The sequence below is a fragment of the Centruroides vittatus genome, unplaced genomic scaffold (assembly GCF_030686945.1).
Source record: "Centruroides vittatus isolate TY-2023 unplaced genomic scaffold, ASM3068694v2 contig_301, whole genome shotgun sequence".
In the NCBI taxonomy this organism is placed as follows: Eukaryota; Metazoa; Arthropoda; class Arachnida; order Scorpiones; family Buthidae; genus Centruroides; species Centruroides vittatus.
This window is the reverse complement of record NW_027121927.1, coordinates 3835051-3854334: the sequence shown is the minus strand read 5'-3', so window position 1 is coordinate 3854334 and position 19284 is coordinate 3835051. Positions and strand designations below refer to the sequence as shown.

At 27.6% G+C, this 19284-nt stretch overlaps 2 protein-coding genes across 2 annotated transcripts; both read right to left on the bottom strand.

Annotated features, from left to right (window-relative positions):
- Positions 1-1495: 1495 nt before the first annotated feature.
- On the bottom strand, positions 1496-5216 carry LOC136972816 (U3-aranetoxin-Ce1a-like). The gene is made up of 4 exons (XM_067267453.1): positions 5109-5216; positions 4908-5016; positions 4672-4778; positions 1496-1612 (listed from the first exon to the last, which is right to left on the bottom strand). Exons 1-4 carry the CDS (start codon positions 5157-5159, stop codon positions 1511-1513), a joined length of 369 nt encoding a protein of 122 aa, XP_067123554.1. The 5' UTR covers positions 5160-5216; the 3' UTR covers positions 1496-1510.
- Positions 5217-12570: 7354 nt separating this feature from the next.
- Positions 12571-17177, bottom strand: LOC136972814 (achaete-scute homolog 5-like). Its single transcript, XM_067267452.1, has 2 exons — positions 16299-17177; positions 12571-12746 (listed from the first exon to the last, which is right to left on the bottom strand). Exons 1-2 carry the CDS (start codon positions 16878-16880, stop codon positions 12741-12743), a joined length of 588 nt encoding a protein of 195 aa, XP_067123553.1. The 5' UTR covers positions 16881-17177; the 3' UTR covers positions 12571-12740.
- Positions 17178-19284: the final 2107 nt, after the last annotated feature.

Genomic DNA, 19284 nt, shown 5'->3' with positions numbered 1-19284 from the left:
TTATTATTTAACTTCAATGTGCGACAAACCATTTATAATTAAAACGTAACTACAACAACACAGTAAAACCTCGATTTAACAAACAAAATATCTGGACTGTACTGTATGTCATAAGGGAAACTTAATACCCTGTTAATTTTAAAATTTTTATTCACATAAATGCACTAAAACGTAAAAAAAATATTTTTTTCAGTTTTCATAGTATTGGTATTATAGGACCAAAAATAAAAACGTGGTCGCTCGTGTTTAATTAAAAATATTCTTATTTACACTTTCTAACAATTTTTGAGCTACCCATCAGTGCCCCACGCTTTTATTTTGATCCTCAATACCCCCGAGAATACTGTGAAAGCTAAACAAATTTCTTTTTACTTTTTAGTGCATTTATTTATATAAAATGCGCTTCTTTACTTTTTTTTGTTTTTAAATAATTTTTATTTTCTACTTTTTAATGTATCTGCGGAACAGTGGATTGTCGAAATTCTTCACGGTTTAGTATTTAATTGGGAAATGAATGAAATTGCGTTACAAGGTTTTATCTAGAGTCTAGATTCTTCACTAAGACACAGTACAGGATAGTACAGTACCTAGATATATATGGTGTGACTATTTCTAATTGACTGCGCCATATTCCTTCCAATTTGGTATTGTTAACTTCTTGTGTGCACTGAAAGTCATTTACTAACTCATTCTGAGCATTAATTAATAACAAATAGTTATCGAAACTGCTATTTAATTTATCTTGGTCTATGTATTCTTTATTTATAAATTAAGAATATTCTAAATGTGATTAATAATAATAATATTTAGTATAATACGCTTCTTGTCTAGCCTTGGTATATACTTGTTAGCACGAGCACTATGTTGGCCTCCTTTATTCCTAGACTTATTACACCGTCACTGGACACAAGATCAGCCTTAGAAAATCACTTTATTTTTCCAAAAAAGTATGCATTTCGGATCTTAAGTCTTTCGTCAGCTTTTTTTTTTTTTACAAATGTTTATGAAATTGACACATCCACATCTACAGAATGCGGAGTATGATACCAACGTTTGGTAAACGTTGATATTATAGTAGGCTTTAATTCGTTAATATCTGTAGGGTCCCACATTTGTCATTGTTTGGGTTCCAACATTTTTTATTAATGTGAAAAAGATTCCATGATAAAAATAATTTGGGCACCTCTGCTCTAGATATGGTTATATCAAAGAAATCTATTGTAGCAATAGATATATATTATTTCATAATTTAAATAAAATCTATCTTAAATTAAAAATATATAAATGCTTCTTAGGGATGTTTTTATCATTAAACTATTTTAAAATATTTATAATTAAAATGTTTTTATTTTTTAGAGACAGTATTTGAATATTTCTAATTTTGCGTAACTTGTATTTTGCATTGGACTATACAGTTTTTATTTAAAAAATTATTTAAAAAAATATTTAAATAATAAAATAAATCTAATTTTTGTATATCTTATACATTTTTTATTTTATTTTTACAGATTTAATATTCCGATTCTTCTGGTTGTGGTTTCGTTTCCGGTTCTGGGTTTTCTGTTGTCACTTCACCTTGTGCTTGGCAAGTGTAAATAAACTTGGCAAGCCCCTTGAAAAATATAAACACAGTTTTTACTTTATAAAATCTCAAAATATTTATTAATAAACCTTTTATAAAAAGTATTTAGGAATCCGTAATATGAAATTTAAAATTAAGATATAAATAAGTATTTCTCAGCAAGCATAAGCTGGTTACGAAAATTTATTAACCATTTTGATTATTTTAAAATTAAGTTTCTGCATACAGTTGTTCTTATTATAAGAAATTTTTTAATTAACGAATTTAAGGGAACCAATAGTTTGGGTGATATAAGAATAATTATGAAGGGCCCAATTTATAAAGTTCATTTTCATAATTTCTAATTTCCGTGCCCACCAGTGGTCGAGAAGATAAAACCACTAAACATTGGTAGTTTTCCGGGTTTTATTTACATTATAACACTGGTAAATAGAGGGCCAGATCCCCTTAAAAGACCTCCCGGGAGACATTCCTCTCGGCAGATCGCTCATGTATCGCGTTGCCGTAACCAAATAATACTAATAAAAAAACCATAATTTCTACAGTAACTACACTATTTTACATAGTTTTTGATGTTGATGTTTTGATGTACTAACTTAGTAGTTTCTTGAGCAGAAAACATTAAGTCCTACATTTAATAGTTTCGTGTTCGCAGTTCTACATAATTTTCATTTCAAGAAATTACTAAGTCCATGAAATTAAGCCATCTAATGATAAAAATAACATATGGTATTTATTATTTAATATATATTAATACGGTATATACACTTGCATATACACGATTAGACAAAATAATATGAAAAATGTGTAAAAGTAATAATGTATAACAATATCTTAGCATTCACTGGACTCATATTGTGACAATCTTGGTGCAAGTTTTGTTTCCACTGGAGAAGCAGTGTTACAAGACAATAATTCATCAATCCACACTGTCAAATGTGTCCAGTCATAATTTGATAAATCGGTATAAAGTTCAACACCTTTCTTGGTCTCTACAATTACCAGATCTCAACACCATTGTAGAGAATCATGGAGGCAAAAATGCGAAGAAGCTTTTCGCCTCCACAGATACTTTCAAAAGTTTTCTCTAGACATTATCCATAATCTTTTTGTCCATTCCACGTCAGATAAGCACTATACTATAAGCGAAAGATGGTCCAACGATATATTAATAAATATTCAGCTTGATGCCATTGGTATTATCATGATTTTGTCCAACCCTGTATACACATATATAAAACTAAAGGATATCAAGTACCTGTACCGGAATCTGAACGATAGTTTTACGGTGTACTGCAATAAACATCTGATGTGAAAGCAGATATTTATGTTATGGATACTGAGTAATTCTTTGTATACTGAGAGAATACGTAGGGTTAATTAATGTACAGTTGCATAAAACGTAGGGCAAAGATACATTCTATAAGTTTTATCTTTGCAGATTTAAAATCTACAATGGAATTATTTCAGGAAACGTTTAAAATCTGTAATCACAATTATCACAACATGAAAATGTGACTTACTCGTTAGTATTTTTTTTTAACTTAGGTCTTTAATGTGATTAATTACGATTTTTCTAGTAGGCCTATAAAATGCATTTAGAATAAACTACCCTAATAAAGCGAGGACAAAACTAAAAATGTATATGTTAATTTGTTCGCATTGTTTTATTTGTTTGCAATTTATTTTATTCTTAGCAATGCGACACATGGACGATCTGCCGAGTGGAATGCCTTCTGGGAGGACTTTCCATGGGAAACTGGCTCCTATTTAGGCATTACTAACGTTAAAAAAACCCGCGAATCTTCACTTGACAAGCTTGTTGGCAAGGCCGAGTCTTCGTGAATAACCGCGAGTGGATAAAACTACTGGCGATCAGTAGTTTTATCCATCGATAGTTGGTCAGTAGTTTTATCCACTTGGCCAATGGTGGGCTTATTTTCTCTGCACTTCTGCTGTAAACTTAATTTACTTGTATCAGTTGTAAAGTTGAAATTTAGACATTTGGATTTTTTCTAGAAACGACTGTAAAAAATGTTCTAGAATGTTCGGTACGGGTATATAAATAGAGTATCCGAGGGGCATTTCATCATATATTTCATTGAAAATAGACGCATCAGCAATATCTGACAATATGAACGAATGCATTCATGTGGTTGTTACTCTACCACTTCAAAAGTGGCCACAACAATAAAGGCTCATCTGCAAAGCATTCGACAAGGATACAGTCAACAGGCAAACCTATTACAATTGGTTCAAGAATGGAGATTTCTCCTTCAAGATAAACGCTACTCAGACAGCAATTCCCATTGATAATGACGCTCTCCTGCAATTGATAGACAATAATCTATGGTTAAACCAGAGAATTAGTCAACAATATGAGTAGTCTCACACCCTCCAAAATTGACAGTCCGATACCACCACGACAACGCGCAAGCATTTAGAGCAAAGATGACCTTAGAGAATCTTGCCAGTCTGGGCTGAGAGATTCTGCCTCGTCTACTTTACGGTCCAGACTTGGCGCCAACTGACTACCATCTATTTCATTTCCTACAGAACCCTATTGCCAATATACCGTTCAATGACAATACCTATGTGAGAATAACGCCAGAGACTTTCTTCAAAGAAAAACCTCAGATATTCTATGTCCACGGGATTGAAAGTTTGCAGCAAAGGTGGCGAGATGCGATTGATATTGATGGTGATTATCTATTAGGCTGAACTGTAATAGTTAATTGTCAATAAAGTTTTGTTTTTCAAAATGTCTAAATTTCACCTTTACGACCTGATGTATGTGTAGCGAATAATCTGCGTGCACCAATCTGCCAATTTGCCAATTTAGTTCTATTTAGTTTGGTTAGTAATGGTTTATGTGCTTATGCAAATTTAAAGCTATTCGAAACTAAGAACAAACTAATTATCAATTTTGTCAATTGAAGTCTTCAATTTATAACTGAATTCATCTATATACTTTTTAAATTGCTATTTAATATTATTTTAATAATAGAAACATTTTATAATAAAATTATTTTATAAAATTTCAAAGAATATTAATTATATTCTATAAGTTATTCATTTTTAGCACTTACTTTATCTTCCTTTTTTAAGCATTCTAACCCTTCAGCACATGGGCATCTTCCTACGTACATTTCGTCATAAAGAGGTACTTTTATAGGCTTGGGTACACATAGTTTGTCTGTAAGATTAAAATTTTCAATAGTTTATGACAAACGTTTTAAAATAGTCTTTTATAAATAAGTTAACGAAAGATGTGATCAATTAGATGAATTGTTTTGTAATGGTTTGTGGAAATTTTATGATGTACCTTCTTGTACTCTTTTTTGACACAATTTAACAAGACCACTGATTCTCACACAACATTCATCATCTTCGCAATTTGCTTGTCCTAAACAGGGAGCTAATTTAGCATTTACCTAAAAAAGTAAATATGCCACATTGCATAAAAAAGTAAATATAAATATATAAACGAAACTATCTTACAATCTATGATCGGAATTCAAAATACCTGAATGCCCACAAAGGCAGTTAGACCCAATAAAAGAAAAACACACTTCATAGTTAAATGCAATAGAAAGATTTCTTCCGAAAGCAAACAAAGGAAGTATCTACTCCACTTTTTATATGTTCTTATCAAGTGTTACTAGGTTAAATTCCTTGAGAACAAATCATGTGTTTGAAGATAATTTTATCTATCCTTATTTTGAAACATATTTTATTTATTTCAAATAAGTTAATATTTGAAGTTTTATAATGAATTTTTTAAATGAAGATTAATTTTCTAAATAATTTATAAAGCGATGAAATTATCAAGACAATACGATAGGGAGTTTTTTGTGTTTTGAGAATTCTGAAAAATAACCATAAAATAAATGGCCTTGTATAGTACGTAAATATTACATTTTTTTTACATTGCTATTAATTATTGAAAGAAAAACTTAAAACAGTCGAATTATTCTCATCTTATTAGTATAACGTTCCTAAAGGATCATTATCCACTGCCTGTTAATCGAAGTGGTAAATGCTTTAAACTGTTGCTATCGGAGACAAAGTTCGAATGCGAATCCTCCACTTTAATAAGCAGAAGTACCATTTTAGATTCATTTTGTGAGCAACGTAAAGTGCATGGACAACAATAATGGATATTTTTAAATACTGTAGAATATACTTTTCCATATTATACATTTTGTTACTTTTTCATTTGTTATAATACAGAGGAAAAGTATGGCGATCTGTGAAAAATGATCCTCCTAATGATTGTTGTTGGAAAATTTAAAGTATATAAAATATACAGAAGATTTCAACAGTTTGCAAGAATTTAAAGTAAATGTGTATTTACATTTTTTAAACTCTTGTATATTGTTTTATAGTTTCTTTAATTGGTCTGAAGAAAGTTTATTTGATTAAGGAGGCAGCTTCATCTGTTTTGCATAATTATTTTGGTTCAGTAGAACAGATTCGTATCAAAGATAAGAAAGGTTTTGATATTGTCCAATTCTTACTATTGTATTCATTGAATATAAGGGAACGGTAAAAAAACATCAGCATGCCGTTCTGGTGAATCCGATTTTCAGAAATTTTCACGGGTAGTTTAAATCATCCCTCTGTCTAGTCACCTTCATTGTGGGCCTCACCCGTGTAGGAATGGACGAAAATCGTTTAGTTCCCCATGAAGAAAGGTCTTGTTAATACCTTATGATAAGTAAAGGCCCGCTTAATACCTGTAAGGTAGAGTTTAAAAAATGAGTTGTGTTTTAAAATTTAATGATTTTTTTTTTTACAGAAATTCAAGTTATAATATTTTTAAACACTAATTGTCAGAAAAATCCTTAATGAAAAAGAAATGAAAATAACTTAAAATATGATATATGATTACTTTTATTACAAATATAATATGAAATTTAGGACCGATTAGTAGTATTTCATGTTAAAAAGCATAATTAAAAATAAAATTGAAATATAGAAAGAAGGCGAGTAAATAAATTTTTGTCCTTCAAATTGCAAACGATAAAGAACTTATCTAAAAGCACACGATTGAATTCTCACGGAATCAATTTGATAAATTTATTCAAAGAAACATTATAAAACCTAAATAACGTTTCACTTCCCGTATTTAAGAATTACTTTGAATCGTGATGTTTATTTCGTAATATCGATACGGAAACTTTCTCGAAAATAAGACGAAAGAGATTAACACGAAGATAATTTAAAATTACTATAAAATGATGTAAAGTTGTGACTATGCTTAAATAATATTTATGGTCTGGATATAGTAGTCATTCTACGTGGTTAAATATTAATTTTAGATTATTTTAATGTAAAAATTATTAAAAAATTAAAAGAAAAGTTTGTTTAAGGTTATAGTAATGTAATATTTATATATATTATCATAATAAATTTTTATGACACATTAAAAGCTTATTCTGGGTGATTATTCTCTTGTAACAAATAATTCACTAATTGTGGGGACGTGTCGTGACTTCCGAAGCTCCTGACGAATTTTGCTTTACTGTAGACTAGTAATATGAAGAAATTCGTTGTGTTTGTGCTTCTTAAATGTACTCAAAAGATAATAGCATTAATCTAATTCAAATTCTTTCACTTATTTCTGGAGTGGAACCTAATTCTGTCTCTTACAAAGATCTCCGGCAAAACGTGGAAGACCATTGAGTCGAACTAAATCAAGTAATTAAAAAAGATTATCCCGATCCTAACACTAAACTAACAAGCAATTATTTATTGTAACATCGTCACAATGCCGAGCTGAAAATTTTAATCATATTTTTAATTTATTTAATTTAAAGTATATGCTCTTCATCTCAAATTAGTAGTAGCTTGCTCCTGCACATCACACTTCTCCTGTTAACAGTAGAGTCGTGTCGATCATCTATCTAACACCTTTCAGAGAAAAATTTTTGAATTAAAATAACGTGACTTCCAGTTTCCATTAGAAGTTCGTATATATTCATCGGGATCTCCTGTCCCTAGGTTTCCATATCTGGTCTTGACTTTCATCTATCTAACTCCGTACTCGAGATGAAGAAAAAACAGACAGACAAACGGACGACAGCGGGAAATTTATGCCTACAATTTTTACAAATTGCAGCCCGACAATTCACTAATTGCGTTTGCTGTTCATAAATTTGTTGTTATCTTTTTAAAAATAACCGTAAAACTTCGGATATTAGTATAATACAGTGGCATTTCCAGTAGGCCAATTTATTGATAATAATAAAAATAATATATACCTTATGATGTTTAACATCATAAATTTACTTGACTATTCCTTCTGAACCGAAACTAATAATTTATTCATTTAAATGTAATAATTTTAGCTTTTAAACTCATAAATTAAGTTTCAGAGATATTATTTGTAGTCAAATTGAGTAAACTGATTACCAGAAGAGACTAAATGAATGAATTAAGTAGTATCGGGAGTCTCTTTAGACGAGTAAACTGTACAAAATTATTTATAAATAGGCACATATAAATGTAATGTATATCAATTATTTGATATTTTATGTAGAGAAGTTGGCAAATTTGTGATAATTTTGGCTGAAATATTGTTGATTTATTTTGCAACCAATAACCAAATCCTTCAGTTTTGAACATTAAAAACTGTGGAAACATTTGCAAGAATACTAAATAATTATTTATTCAGTACATATTTTAACGGTTTTACATATATTTAAATTAAAGTGTATTAATCCTTCTTCTACTCAGTTCATATTAAGATTTCTTCTGTCCTACTCTCCAATCAAGATCTATTAATCTCTGATTCGTTAAGACGATTAGCCGAGTTCAAAGTTCGGCAAACGAAGAAGCTCCCGGACTTCCAGGCATATCACAAATTCACGAATAAATAGGAACACAAAATCCATGACAATAAATAGACACGAAGACACCTAGGTGACAAAAATTCTAGTAAATATTCCCCAACACCAACCACGGACAATCCGCACTGATCACGATCTGTTTGTTATTCCCTACAAAAGTAAAATAGCGACGACAGATGGCGCTATAATACTTAAATAGATCATTGTTATTCTTCCATAAACCTGGATAACTACTGTATAGTTTGTGCAAGAACTGTGTGTTATTTAGTAAATTATCTTGAAATAAATTAGTAAAAATTATTCAATGCTTAAAGTACTTTTAATTAAAAAGTAGAAAATTAATTCTTAATACAACGTATTTCTGTCTTTTACCAGAAATCAACAGAAAATAGTTTCGAAAACGGCCAACTCACTTTTTCCGGGTCTTGAACATAAGGGCTGTGAATGTTGCTTGATTTTGAAACCAACCTCTAATTTTCATTCCTTCTTTCTGTTTTATGGCTGGTTTAGAAATTTATAATAATTATTGAAAAGAGCAGAAAAATATATAAGATCAAGTGCTCAGCTAATTTCTTTTTAAAAGGATGAATGGACTTAGCCGTTTTTGAAACTAAGCGTCTATTTTCAAACCGTTATTAAATAATTACTGTATATAAAAACGATATTGTGATTCCTGCTCCAGAAGTTAACGTATTGTATATATTTTTTCTATTTTAGTGTTTTTATTTAATCTTTTAGAATACAATTTTAATTTTCAAGTAGAGATGATACAATATAAAAAAATAACGTTGTATAAAACGTATATGGTTTAAAATTTTTATACTCTATTTTATTTCATTATTTTTTATTTATATTAAATTCTCGTTTTGTTATAACATAATTTCCAATATTTGCACCTTTTATGTCAGCAATAAGGAATGATATAATTATAGAAAACCTCTTTTGCTCTAACTTTTTGGGCTGTAATTTTCAAATTGCAGACCTATAAATTCTCATTGGTGTCCGTTTGTCCGTCCGCCTGTCCTTCGTTAATCTCGAGAACGGAGTTGGATATATGAAAATCGAATTTAGATATGGAAAGCTTATTTTTAAATCTATCATTAAAAATTGCAATCCGGCATTGTGACGATGTTATTGATACAATAAGTAATAGTTCGTTCTCAATTAATTATTGTTACTTAAGCTTACTAAAATAAATCATACAGAAAAGATCCTCTATGTTGAAATTTTAGCATAATTATCACTAAATATATATAAATATCACATGTGTCGAAAAACATGAAATTTATATATATCTGGTAACAATGATACTCGAACTCGAAACAAAACATAATTAATAAAATAATTCAGATTTAATTATTTAAGAGCAATTCCTGAGGGAACCAAGTTCGAATCCGATCCGGAGCCACATAATTTATTATTGGAAACAATTATTCATCTACATTCTTGTTGATGGATTCTCTCGCAAGTTGGGCTGGCTCTTAATAAACACAACTGATACCGATCTTCAAGTTTTATGGTATTTAACTTACACGTGAATCATTTATATTGTTTGTATAACTTACTATTATCGTTCAGTATATTTGTATCATTTAAATATATCGTTCAGACAGATATGTGAAAATCGCAAAGTGCAAAATTGGCGCTGTAACCAAAAATAAAATTCATCACATACGAGGGCAAGACTTGCTTTGGTGTCTCTTGATTTCTCAAGACCCTTTCTATCAAATTAAATGTTTCTTGTTTTAATACACTTTTTTTTTCCGCTGATGAATCCGAAACATGAGCAAATACGAATAAAGTAACTTTATTGCAGATTTAAAATTTTTTTAATCAGAGAAAAATCGGAATCTGTCTAAAAATTCACTCGAAAAACTCTAGTGAGATTTTTGGACATCATCGATTGAGAATTTCTATTACAACTTCAACATCGTTATACAAATCGTTGTATATTTTTTGTTTAAATTATCAAAATAGGATTTCATCTTCGTATAAATTCTAGTTCTGAAAAAGATTTTCAATTAATGCACAAAAAAAAAAAAAATATAGTAAATCAAAAATAATTACTTTGAGTATTTCTTTTCTAAGGCCACAGATAACACGCACTCATATAACTTCATGAAATCTATTTTCTCTACGAAATATCAAAACAAAATGCTGTGTTGTCTCTATATCTTTTGACAGTGGTGATATTTGAAATATGTAACAAGGGGTTCGCTAGCAGAAAATTTTTCCCTGACAATCACCGACAAACGAAATGGAAGTTTTAGCTATAAATAAATACAATACCTTTTCTTGCAACATATTTAACAATCAGTGGCGTATTTGGAACGTAACGAGCCCTGGGTGAAGACCAGGTAACAATAGTATTTTAGTGCTGTCGACCTTTTTTTTTTCTTTTTTTTTTTAGGCAGAGAAATTCTTCACTGCGAAATGGCACTCTTCGTAATAGACAGATGTCATCATCTCTCGAGATACATTATCCTTTTTCTTTCGCTGTCCATAGCCCGACACGTGTTCCACAGCCATCTTGTATTATCTCACGCGCGTGATATTCTGGGATCTCTCTTATGACTGGATCTACTTTCAAGAACTCTCTTGAATCGATCGCGATTAAACCTCGTTTCGGTCGAAATTGAAACGGTCCAGAGAGATCGCACCAAGACAGTCCCCGACCTTGCTCACAATCTAGATTGAAATGCTCGGTGCAAACGGGGTATAAGGCCCTAGTTTAGTAGTATTACAGAGTATAATACGTATATTTTAATATATTTAAAAAAAACAAACCCACTCAGAAATGTTCCGTGTGTTTAACAAGGTTCGGGAAACTGAAAATTTTAACAACGGGTTCGGCCGAACCTGTGCGAACCCGCTGAATATCACCACTGTCTTTCGGTCTTTTCGTGCTCAGCCGATTGGGATTTTCGCGAATCATCTTTAAACAACTCTACGCCAGAATATGCAACACGTTCGTGCACAGAGAATTTTTAGGTAGGTCCTATGTGTGTTTCAATGTAAGCTTTAATAATGCGATTGTTCAAACACATTGACAATAATGTTTTACAAATATCATCTTCAGTGTTATGTAAGATCAGAAAACGAATACAGTAAGGAGTAGAGGAATGTTCAAGTATGTGCATTACTTAATTAATCAAAAATACTGTATACGTGTATACGTCTTTTTACATCTAGTCACATATTTTATTTTAAACAAACTTATTCTCGATGCCCTCTAACGATAACAGCAAGTAGAAGCAATATGGGAAATATCTTTTTGAAATATCAACATCATGATTATCGTGATTTATTTAAATAATTATGAATGCAAATGAAGATTAAGAAGAGGGATTCGTCTGAATGTGAAAATGAAACGTATTAAATTAAAACGTACGTTGGGTCTATATTTCCTTGGAATGAAACGGACAACAGAATACGGTTATACGTGGCTAAAATTGTGTAAATTACATAAGTTTTGTAAACAATAGAATTTTTCTTCTTCTCAAGTGGCTTTTATATTTCTTGATGAAAAATGCTTCTAGGTATTCCTGAATTCAATACTATTGCTAATACTACACATGTTCGATTACAAAACTATATTACAACAAAATGACAATATTACGCTTATTCCCGATATAATTCTATATTTCAAATAAAATTTGCAGTTATTTCTAATGACAGAAAATGCAATATTTTCAACGAAATTATACTAGAATCCCTCTTCTTGATTTCTTCAGAATAAAGAAGGATTCTAGTATAATTTCGTTAAAAATATTGCAGTTTCTGTCGTTGCTATTGATATTAGTTAGAAATAACTTAGAGAGAAGTTTATCGACCGAATACTTAAATTCTTTCTTTCAGTTTAAGATCTTAAAGTAGATCTTAAGCTGGAAAATAAAAGCCTAAAATTGGTAAAGATCTTAAGGCCTTCGTCAAAATAGGAAAAGCATTAAATCTATATGAATTATTAATTTCTAACTAAATTTACGACAAATTTCTTTACATTTTTTTGTATTTATGTTTTTAAGAATTAAAAAAATAAATGCTACATCAATATACATATATTTTTATTTAAATATTATCTTTGAAACATATAAAATTATCTATTTGTATAAAAATATACATATGTTTATATAAGAATCACAGAGAGGGATCTCATAACAATAATCCTTCTTAAAATATGATACAATTTATTAATGAAATTTCAAAAAAATTCTTCAAAAAATCCATCGGAGGTAACGAAATTAATCTGTAGATCGATATATTAAGCATTCATTAATCAGATGTTAATAGGCAATTCTTCGACTTTATACCTAAAGAAATTAAAGTAATTATTATATTGCTGTATTTAATTAAAAAATAAATTTATAGCTTAAAAATTAGAAATAATATATTTTTCAATTATTTAAATAAATTGTATTCGTTTTAATTCCCTTAAATCTAAGTGGTAACGGTCAAAGCCGGGATTTAAACGTGTGCCACTAAATTGTAAAATATAACACATAGCCTCTTCTTTCTCTATTGACTATTGAATTTAAAAGCTTTACGCCCTTAATTTTAGGCATTGTATTCATCATGTAAGACTTACAATTGAATCCCTAAGCTATAGCTTGTTTAGATTTATGTATATAGATGTATATTCGACTCTAATTACAATCCTTCGCCATTAACACTTATCGACGTGCTTGATTTTGCTTAATAATTGCTTGATTTTTTCTTGTTCCAAAAAATTCAAATTATATTATGTAAGAATATACAATAACAGTAATTTGCTTATGTTTATTTAATTATAACATTTTTATTATTTTAAGTAAATATTTTTTAAAAATTTGTTTTAAAATAAATTGGTGTTTTAATTTTGTTTTAGGTTATTTTCTTTATATTTTTCTTCTATGTATGGAGATCGTCTTTCAATTTATTCGAATTAGAAACTTAAATTTTTTAAAATATGCTTAATTCTAATTAATTCAAATATTTTAAGCTTTTTTCAGCTATTTTACAAAAATATTGATGTTTAAATTACCAAAAATTCAGCGAATTTAAATGAAAAAACAAACACTTGGCACTTTGATATTTTGGAAAAAACAGCACATATTTAAAGGATTAATATGACGAAGTTTTTGTGTTTCTCTTTCAGTTGTTTCTTTTGTTTCAAATGAAATTAAATTATTTGTTAAATGGATCTTATGTTATTAAAGACGAAATATGAAACAAAATTATGAAAATCTGTGTCATTAAGAGCCATATCTTTAATATATTGAATGTTTCAAATGTATTTATTGGTACATGAATATTTTGTAAATAATTTTGTCAGTTGAGACAGTGAATATAATGAAAAATCCGAATGATAAATATAATTATCATCATTATATTTTCATAAATAAAGAAAATTATTTATTTTATCATAAAAAGTCGAAAAAGTATCATGTCGTTTTCATTAATTGATATAAAAGGGGTGCCTTTTCGGTTATTTATACTGAAACACATAGAAAAACTAAATTTGATTATATTTTGACACATTAAAATTTTTGAAAATAATAAAACAAAATTTCTTTTCGGGGAGTGTTTCACATAACATGATTTCATTTCGTCACAATTAAAGAAAAAATAATCAAAATTTTACACATTTGTTTGTTTACAAAGAATTTGTTTTAATCATTGTAAAACGAATCAATATTTATTATCTTTTTAAAATTATGCTTTTAAAATTTGAAAATTATTTTAATAATAATATTAAAATAATAAATTAGTGCTTATAGATAATAATAATATCTTAAAATTTTTTTGTGTTGCTGTTGCTAATCATATAAAATTTTAGAATAATGTTAATGGAAAATTAGTGTATAATGTATAAGTTAAGATTTAGTATCAGTTACTATAAGCCTTATACTTTATATAGTTATATGTTAAACATACTTTATTATATTATTACCTACATTTTACTATATCTATACAAATATTAGCGTGATTTTTTGTAGCTTTACACCGTATATAACCATATACACATATTTTGTATATTATATATGCTTACGTATACTGTACCGTACAGTACCATTTACTTATTATGTACAGTATACCCTACTGTCCTGTACATAAGATGTAAGGTTTGTACAATATAAAGAAGTACATCTTAAAAAAAACAAGATGTAAGGCTAGCATAATCTAACATAAGGAAGTATTGCTTAGTATAATTTAATATAAGGCTTCCTACATATAACATAAAGCCTCAAAAGGTAAGAGAGGGTTGTACTTAATTTTTTCTTTGAATGAATGAATTATAATAATTATATTAAATCAAAAATAATTAAAATAAATAATAAAAATGTTTAAATAAAACCAGATATATAATTTATTTTAAAAATAAACAACTTTAATTCATCGAAACTCGAATTTACACAAAATAAGTATTTTATTTTATTTTTATAAATAAAAATGCAAAATTTATTATTTTATTTTTATCTTCTGTTTTTGAATTAAGAATAAAGCGTTTAAATTATAGTTTTTATAATATTCGTGACATTCTTCTTGCTTGGAAAGATGAATTGCAAGTGATAAGCTTAGTTTAATATTAATGTTCCACTTAATTCACTTACTAAATTTTATTTAATGCTATATTTTGATTTTAAAATATTAAATTCATGTTATTTAAAAAATAAAATACATTAAAAATTGTTTTTTAAAGTTAAAAGTTTAAATTTTTAAGATTGATTCGGCTTAAAAGCGTATTTCATTTCATTTATATTAATTTAAATAAAATAAATTAGTTTAAATTTATTTAAAATTTTTAAATTTAATTAATGTAAAGAATAATTTATATATTTTTTTAAAATTTCATTGTTCATAAACACATAAATTTTATTTGATATTGGGTTCTAAATATATTAGACGTGATTAATTTGGAATTTTTTGTTCAAATAATTTTATTTTTGGATGTTTTATATATATATATATATTTGGGCTAACTTATTTGGGCCAAAAATTAATTTACAAGATTTTTAAGATTTCTAAAACCTTTTTAAAATTAATTATAAAAAGAAATCAATAAAACAAATTGCGAAATTCATACATCTAAATCGCATAAATGTTAAGATGTTTAATTAATTTTTTCATAAAAATTATATAAATAATTTTAAGGTTTGTAACTAATTTTTTTAAATTAGAAATCCGAAAAAATCACAGAAATTTTTTTCAAGAATTATAAATATATTTATCACAATTAATTAATAATCATTTAAAATCACCAGATTTAAATATTATAGATCCATTAAAATAACTTTAAAAGTAGAAATAAAGTATTTAATTATTTATTTTAAAATATCCGAAGTTATAAAATTAATTATTTTATCTTCAAATAACTTTACAATTAATAATTAAATTATGCTAATTAAATTACTATCGATGGATTCAAAATCAATAGAAACTAATTAAGACTGATAAATGATTTCAATTAATAATTTTAACAAATTTTATAACGAAGTTATTTAATTAAAATCAATCGTGTAATTTCCAGACAAGTTTCTGTATTTTTGGGATAATTCATCATAATTTAACAATTTTAATTTTTAATTCTTAGAATTTCTCACTACAAAATTTATTTTATTTAATTTATTTTTTAATTGAAAACTTAATACTTTAAAAGTATGTGTTTAAAATGATTATTTAATTATTATTTTTCAAAGTGTAAACTTTACTTTTCTCGTTTAGAAAGTTGTACAGACGTTAATATTTAGAGAGCTTTTAGAATATTTTAACATTATTTTAAGGTAAATTTTTTTATTAAATTAAGTTAGACTTTAGTTTATTTTATAAAAATTAAACTAAATTTTACATAATTTTAATTTTAAACTTTTTACGGGTTTACTTACAGAACAAGCGAAATATCTGACATCATCCATGGAGTTACTACAATAATTAGGATCCCCAATGATATTATTGGAAGTGGTCCATGTAGATCCATTAGAATACCTTGAGATTATGGCGTATCCATCAGGATATCTCGAAAGATCCGTCAAATCCTGATTAGGATCTTCAAAATATATTCCAGAATCATCTTGTTCTTCGAGTAACTGCTGTAGCCGTTTAATATAATCGATTGCAGATCTCAAAGTTTCCACTTTGCTCAATTTTTTACTTTTGTTGGAGTGAGGTATGTACTGACGTAATCTTGCGAAACCTAAATTGACCAACTTGACCCTTTTGCGCTCTCTTTCGTTCCTTCTAGCCACAGTATTGGGTTGAGAGGGAGCGTACACGTAACTTCGTCTTCTATACGAGTAATCCTGATAGGGGTATGAAACGTACAAGTATTCGGTGGCAGACTGTGTACTTCTGACGTCATCCATCCCGTCCGATATACGGTAGCGTGAATGACGGAAGTACAACGCAACTCCCTTTATGAAACGGTGGCTCCGCCTCCACGGAATGCCCCGTGTCAGATCGTGACACATGCTGTGTGCTTAAACAACGGCACGATCTAAAGAAACACACCACATCCTTCTCTTCCTTCGATTCGGGTTTACCATATATCGCGCACCGAACATTACCTTGATTGAAATTTCCGGGATTTGCTATTAATTATTTCTGCGCTTTTTCGTGTATACACGTGTGAAGTTTGCTATTAAATTATTTATAGAACATGATATATTTATTATTTTTAAACTTGTTCAAATTTTTTTTTTTTTTTTTTAGAACTGTAAAGATGTATAAATAGGTTTTTAGAGGAATTTTTCTTATTTTTATTTCCTATTTAGCGACTGACGCATCTAATGCGGCACATGCCGCTAAATAGTGTCATAAGAGTCAAATGTCAATAAAAAAAAAATAATACAATTTTCATAATTTGATTTAAATTAATATTTCCACTAATTATAAAAATTTAATTTCTTCGGAGGTTAATAAAAATTCAAGTGTTTTATTAAAATAAAGCGATATTAAATGCGAAATTGTATTGATTTTTTTGTTTAGGAATTAAAAACAAGTATAGCGCGTAGTAGTTTGTCTGATGCCGATCGTACTGTACGTCTTTGATGAATATATATAAAAGTATTCGAAATAATAACATGAATTTTCTAAGGTAGTTCATCGAAGTTTGCTTAGGGTGGAAGCAGGAATTCAGTAACTTAATGCAAAATTTGAAAAAAATAAATATAAATAAAAACTTAACCAAGAAGTTCAATGATAATTACACAAGATTTTCAAAAAGTTTAACTAAATATCATACTGAAATTTTCACAAAATTTCATCGAAGTTTCAAGACCACTTACACAAATTTTCAGAAAATTTCATCAAAGATTTGGTATTTCAATATAAAATTCTTAAATAAATAAATAAATAGATATAAAAGATTCAGAAATTCATAATAAAATTTTACAAAAATATTCGGAATAAATAAACAAAATGTTGAAAACTTTGACTAAGAAATTCAACGGTTCCTAGAAAAAATTGAATTAAAAGTTTCAGTTTCTAAAGCTTCCAAAAATTTTTTAAAAAATTAAAAAAACAGAAATATTTAACTCTATATCTTTAATATTAATAATATAATTAATAGTTTTAAAAATAAATGTATATTGGAATTATCTGAAAGCAGTAAAAATGCGTTAATATCTCCGAAAAATTAATAATAAAATTAAATAGTTAAACTTAGTATGAAATAAAGTCATTTAAGAAATTTAAAATATGTCTTAAATTACTTTATATATTTTTTTTAATTATAATTTTCAATAGGAATCTATACAGTGTGTTACAAAAGACAGTTAACATAGTTATTGACTTTGTTATAAACTGGCGCAATAGTTAACCGAGCTATATGTTTTTCTAATGTTTCCTAGATATTAAATAAATATTAATTTAAAACAAAAATGGAATTTTGAAAACCCTTCGAAAATAGTTCATTTCTGTCAAAAGGTCTAATAAATTCCATAATACATTTAAATCTTTTGATTAATTATTAAACATTTATCGAATATCTTAAATTTTAATGTCAATTTTCTAAGGATTATTTAATTCAAAACAATTCCAAATATTTATAAAACTTTTTTGATTTATTTAGAATTTGAATAACATTTTACTTATAAAAGCAATTTTTTAAAACAAGTTTTAATTTTATAAATATCTTTTCAATTCGCGTTTGAACTTTCATAAATTATTAGATTATAAGAAAAGCTTCTGAAAAGTGTATTTTTATAAATGCATATTCTAAAATATTGAAAAATACTTTATTTTAATGATAGAAAATACGACTGTATAATATTACTCTTGTCTCTACAAATGATCCAGACTTCGCAATGATTTCTTAAGATAACTGCAGTTTAATAAACATTCAATTTTTATTCTTTACGCATCGATTAATAATGAATTATAGATAAATAAAAAATTCTAAAAATTCCATAATTTTAATAAAGAATTTTTTAAAACATTGTTTTTTCTTGGCCAAACCATACTCATTTATACAGATATAGCTCTCGTTGGTACTGAGTTACGTAAAATCTCTTTGTATGTTTATCTTTAAAGATATTAATAGTATTTCTCCATAAAAAATAACATTATGCTGAATGAAACAATGAGTTGGTTATGAAGTTTTTGTGATTCATTTTTAATTAGTTCTATATTCCATGATTATAAACAGTTTAAGATAATTAGAATCACGAATATATTGAGAATTATCAAATATTTCATTACTTTTCTGCAAATTTACGAACTTTTGTGTAGTTTTTATTACATGATTATTTTCATAGCATTAAATAATGTTAATTGTAGGATTTTTAATTTTCCGTCAGTCTAGATGACATTTTGAATTTATCAATAAACTAGAAGGTTGTAAGGCGTAGATAGGGTTCTTTATCTTAAAAAAAA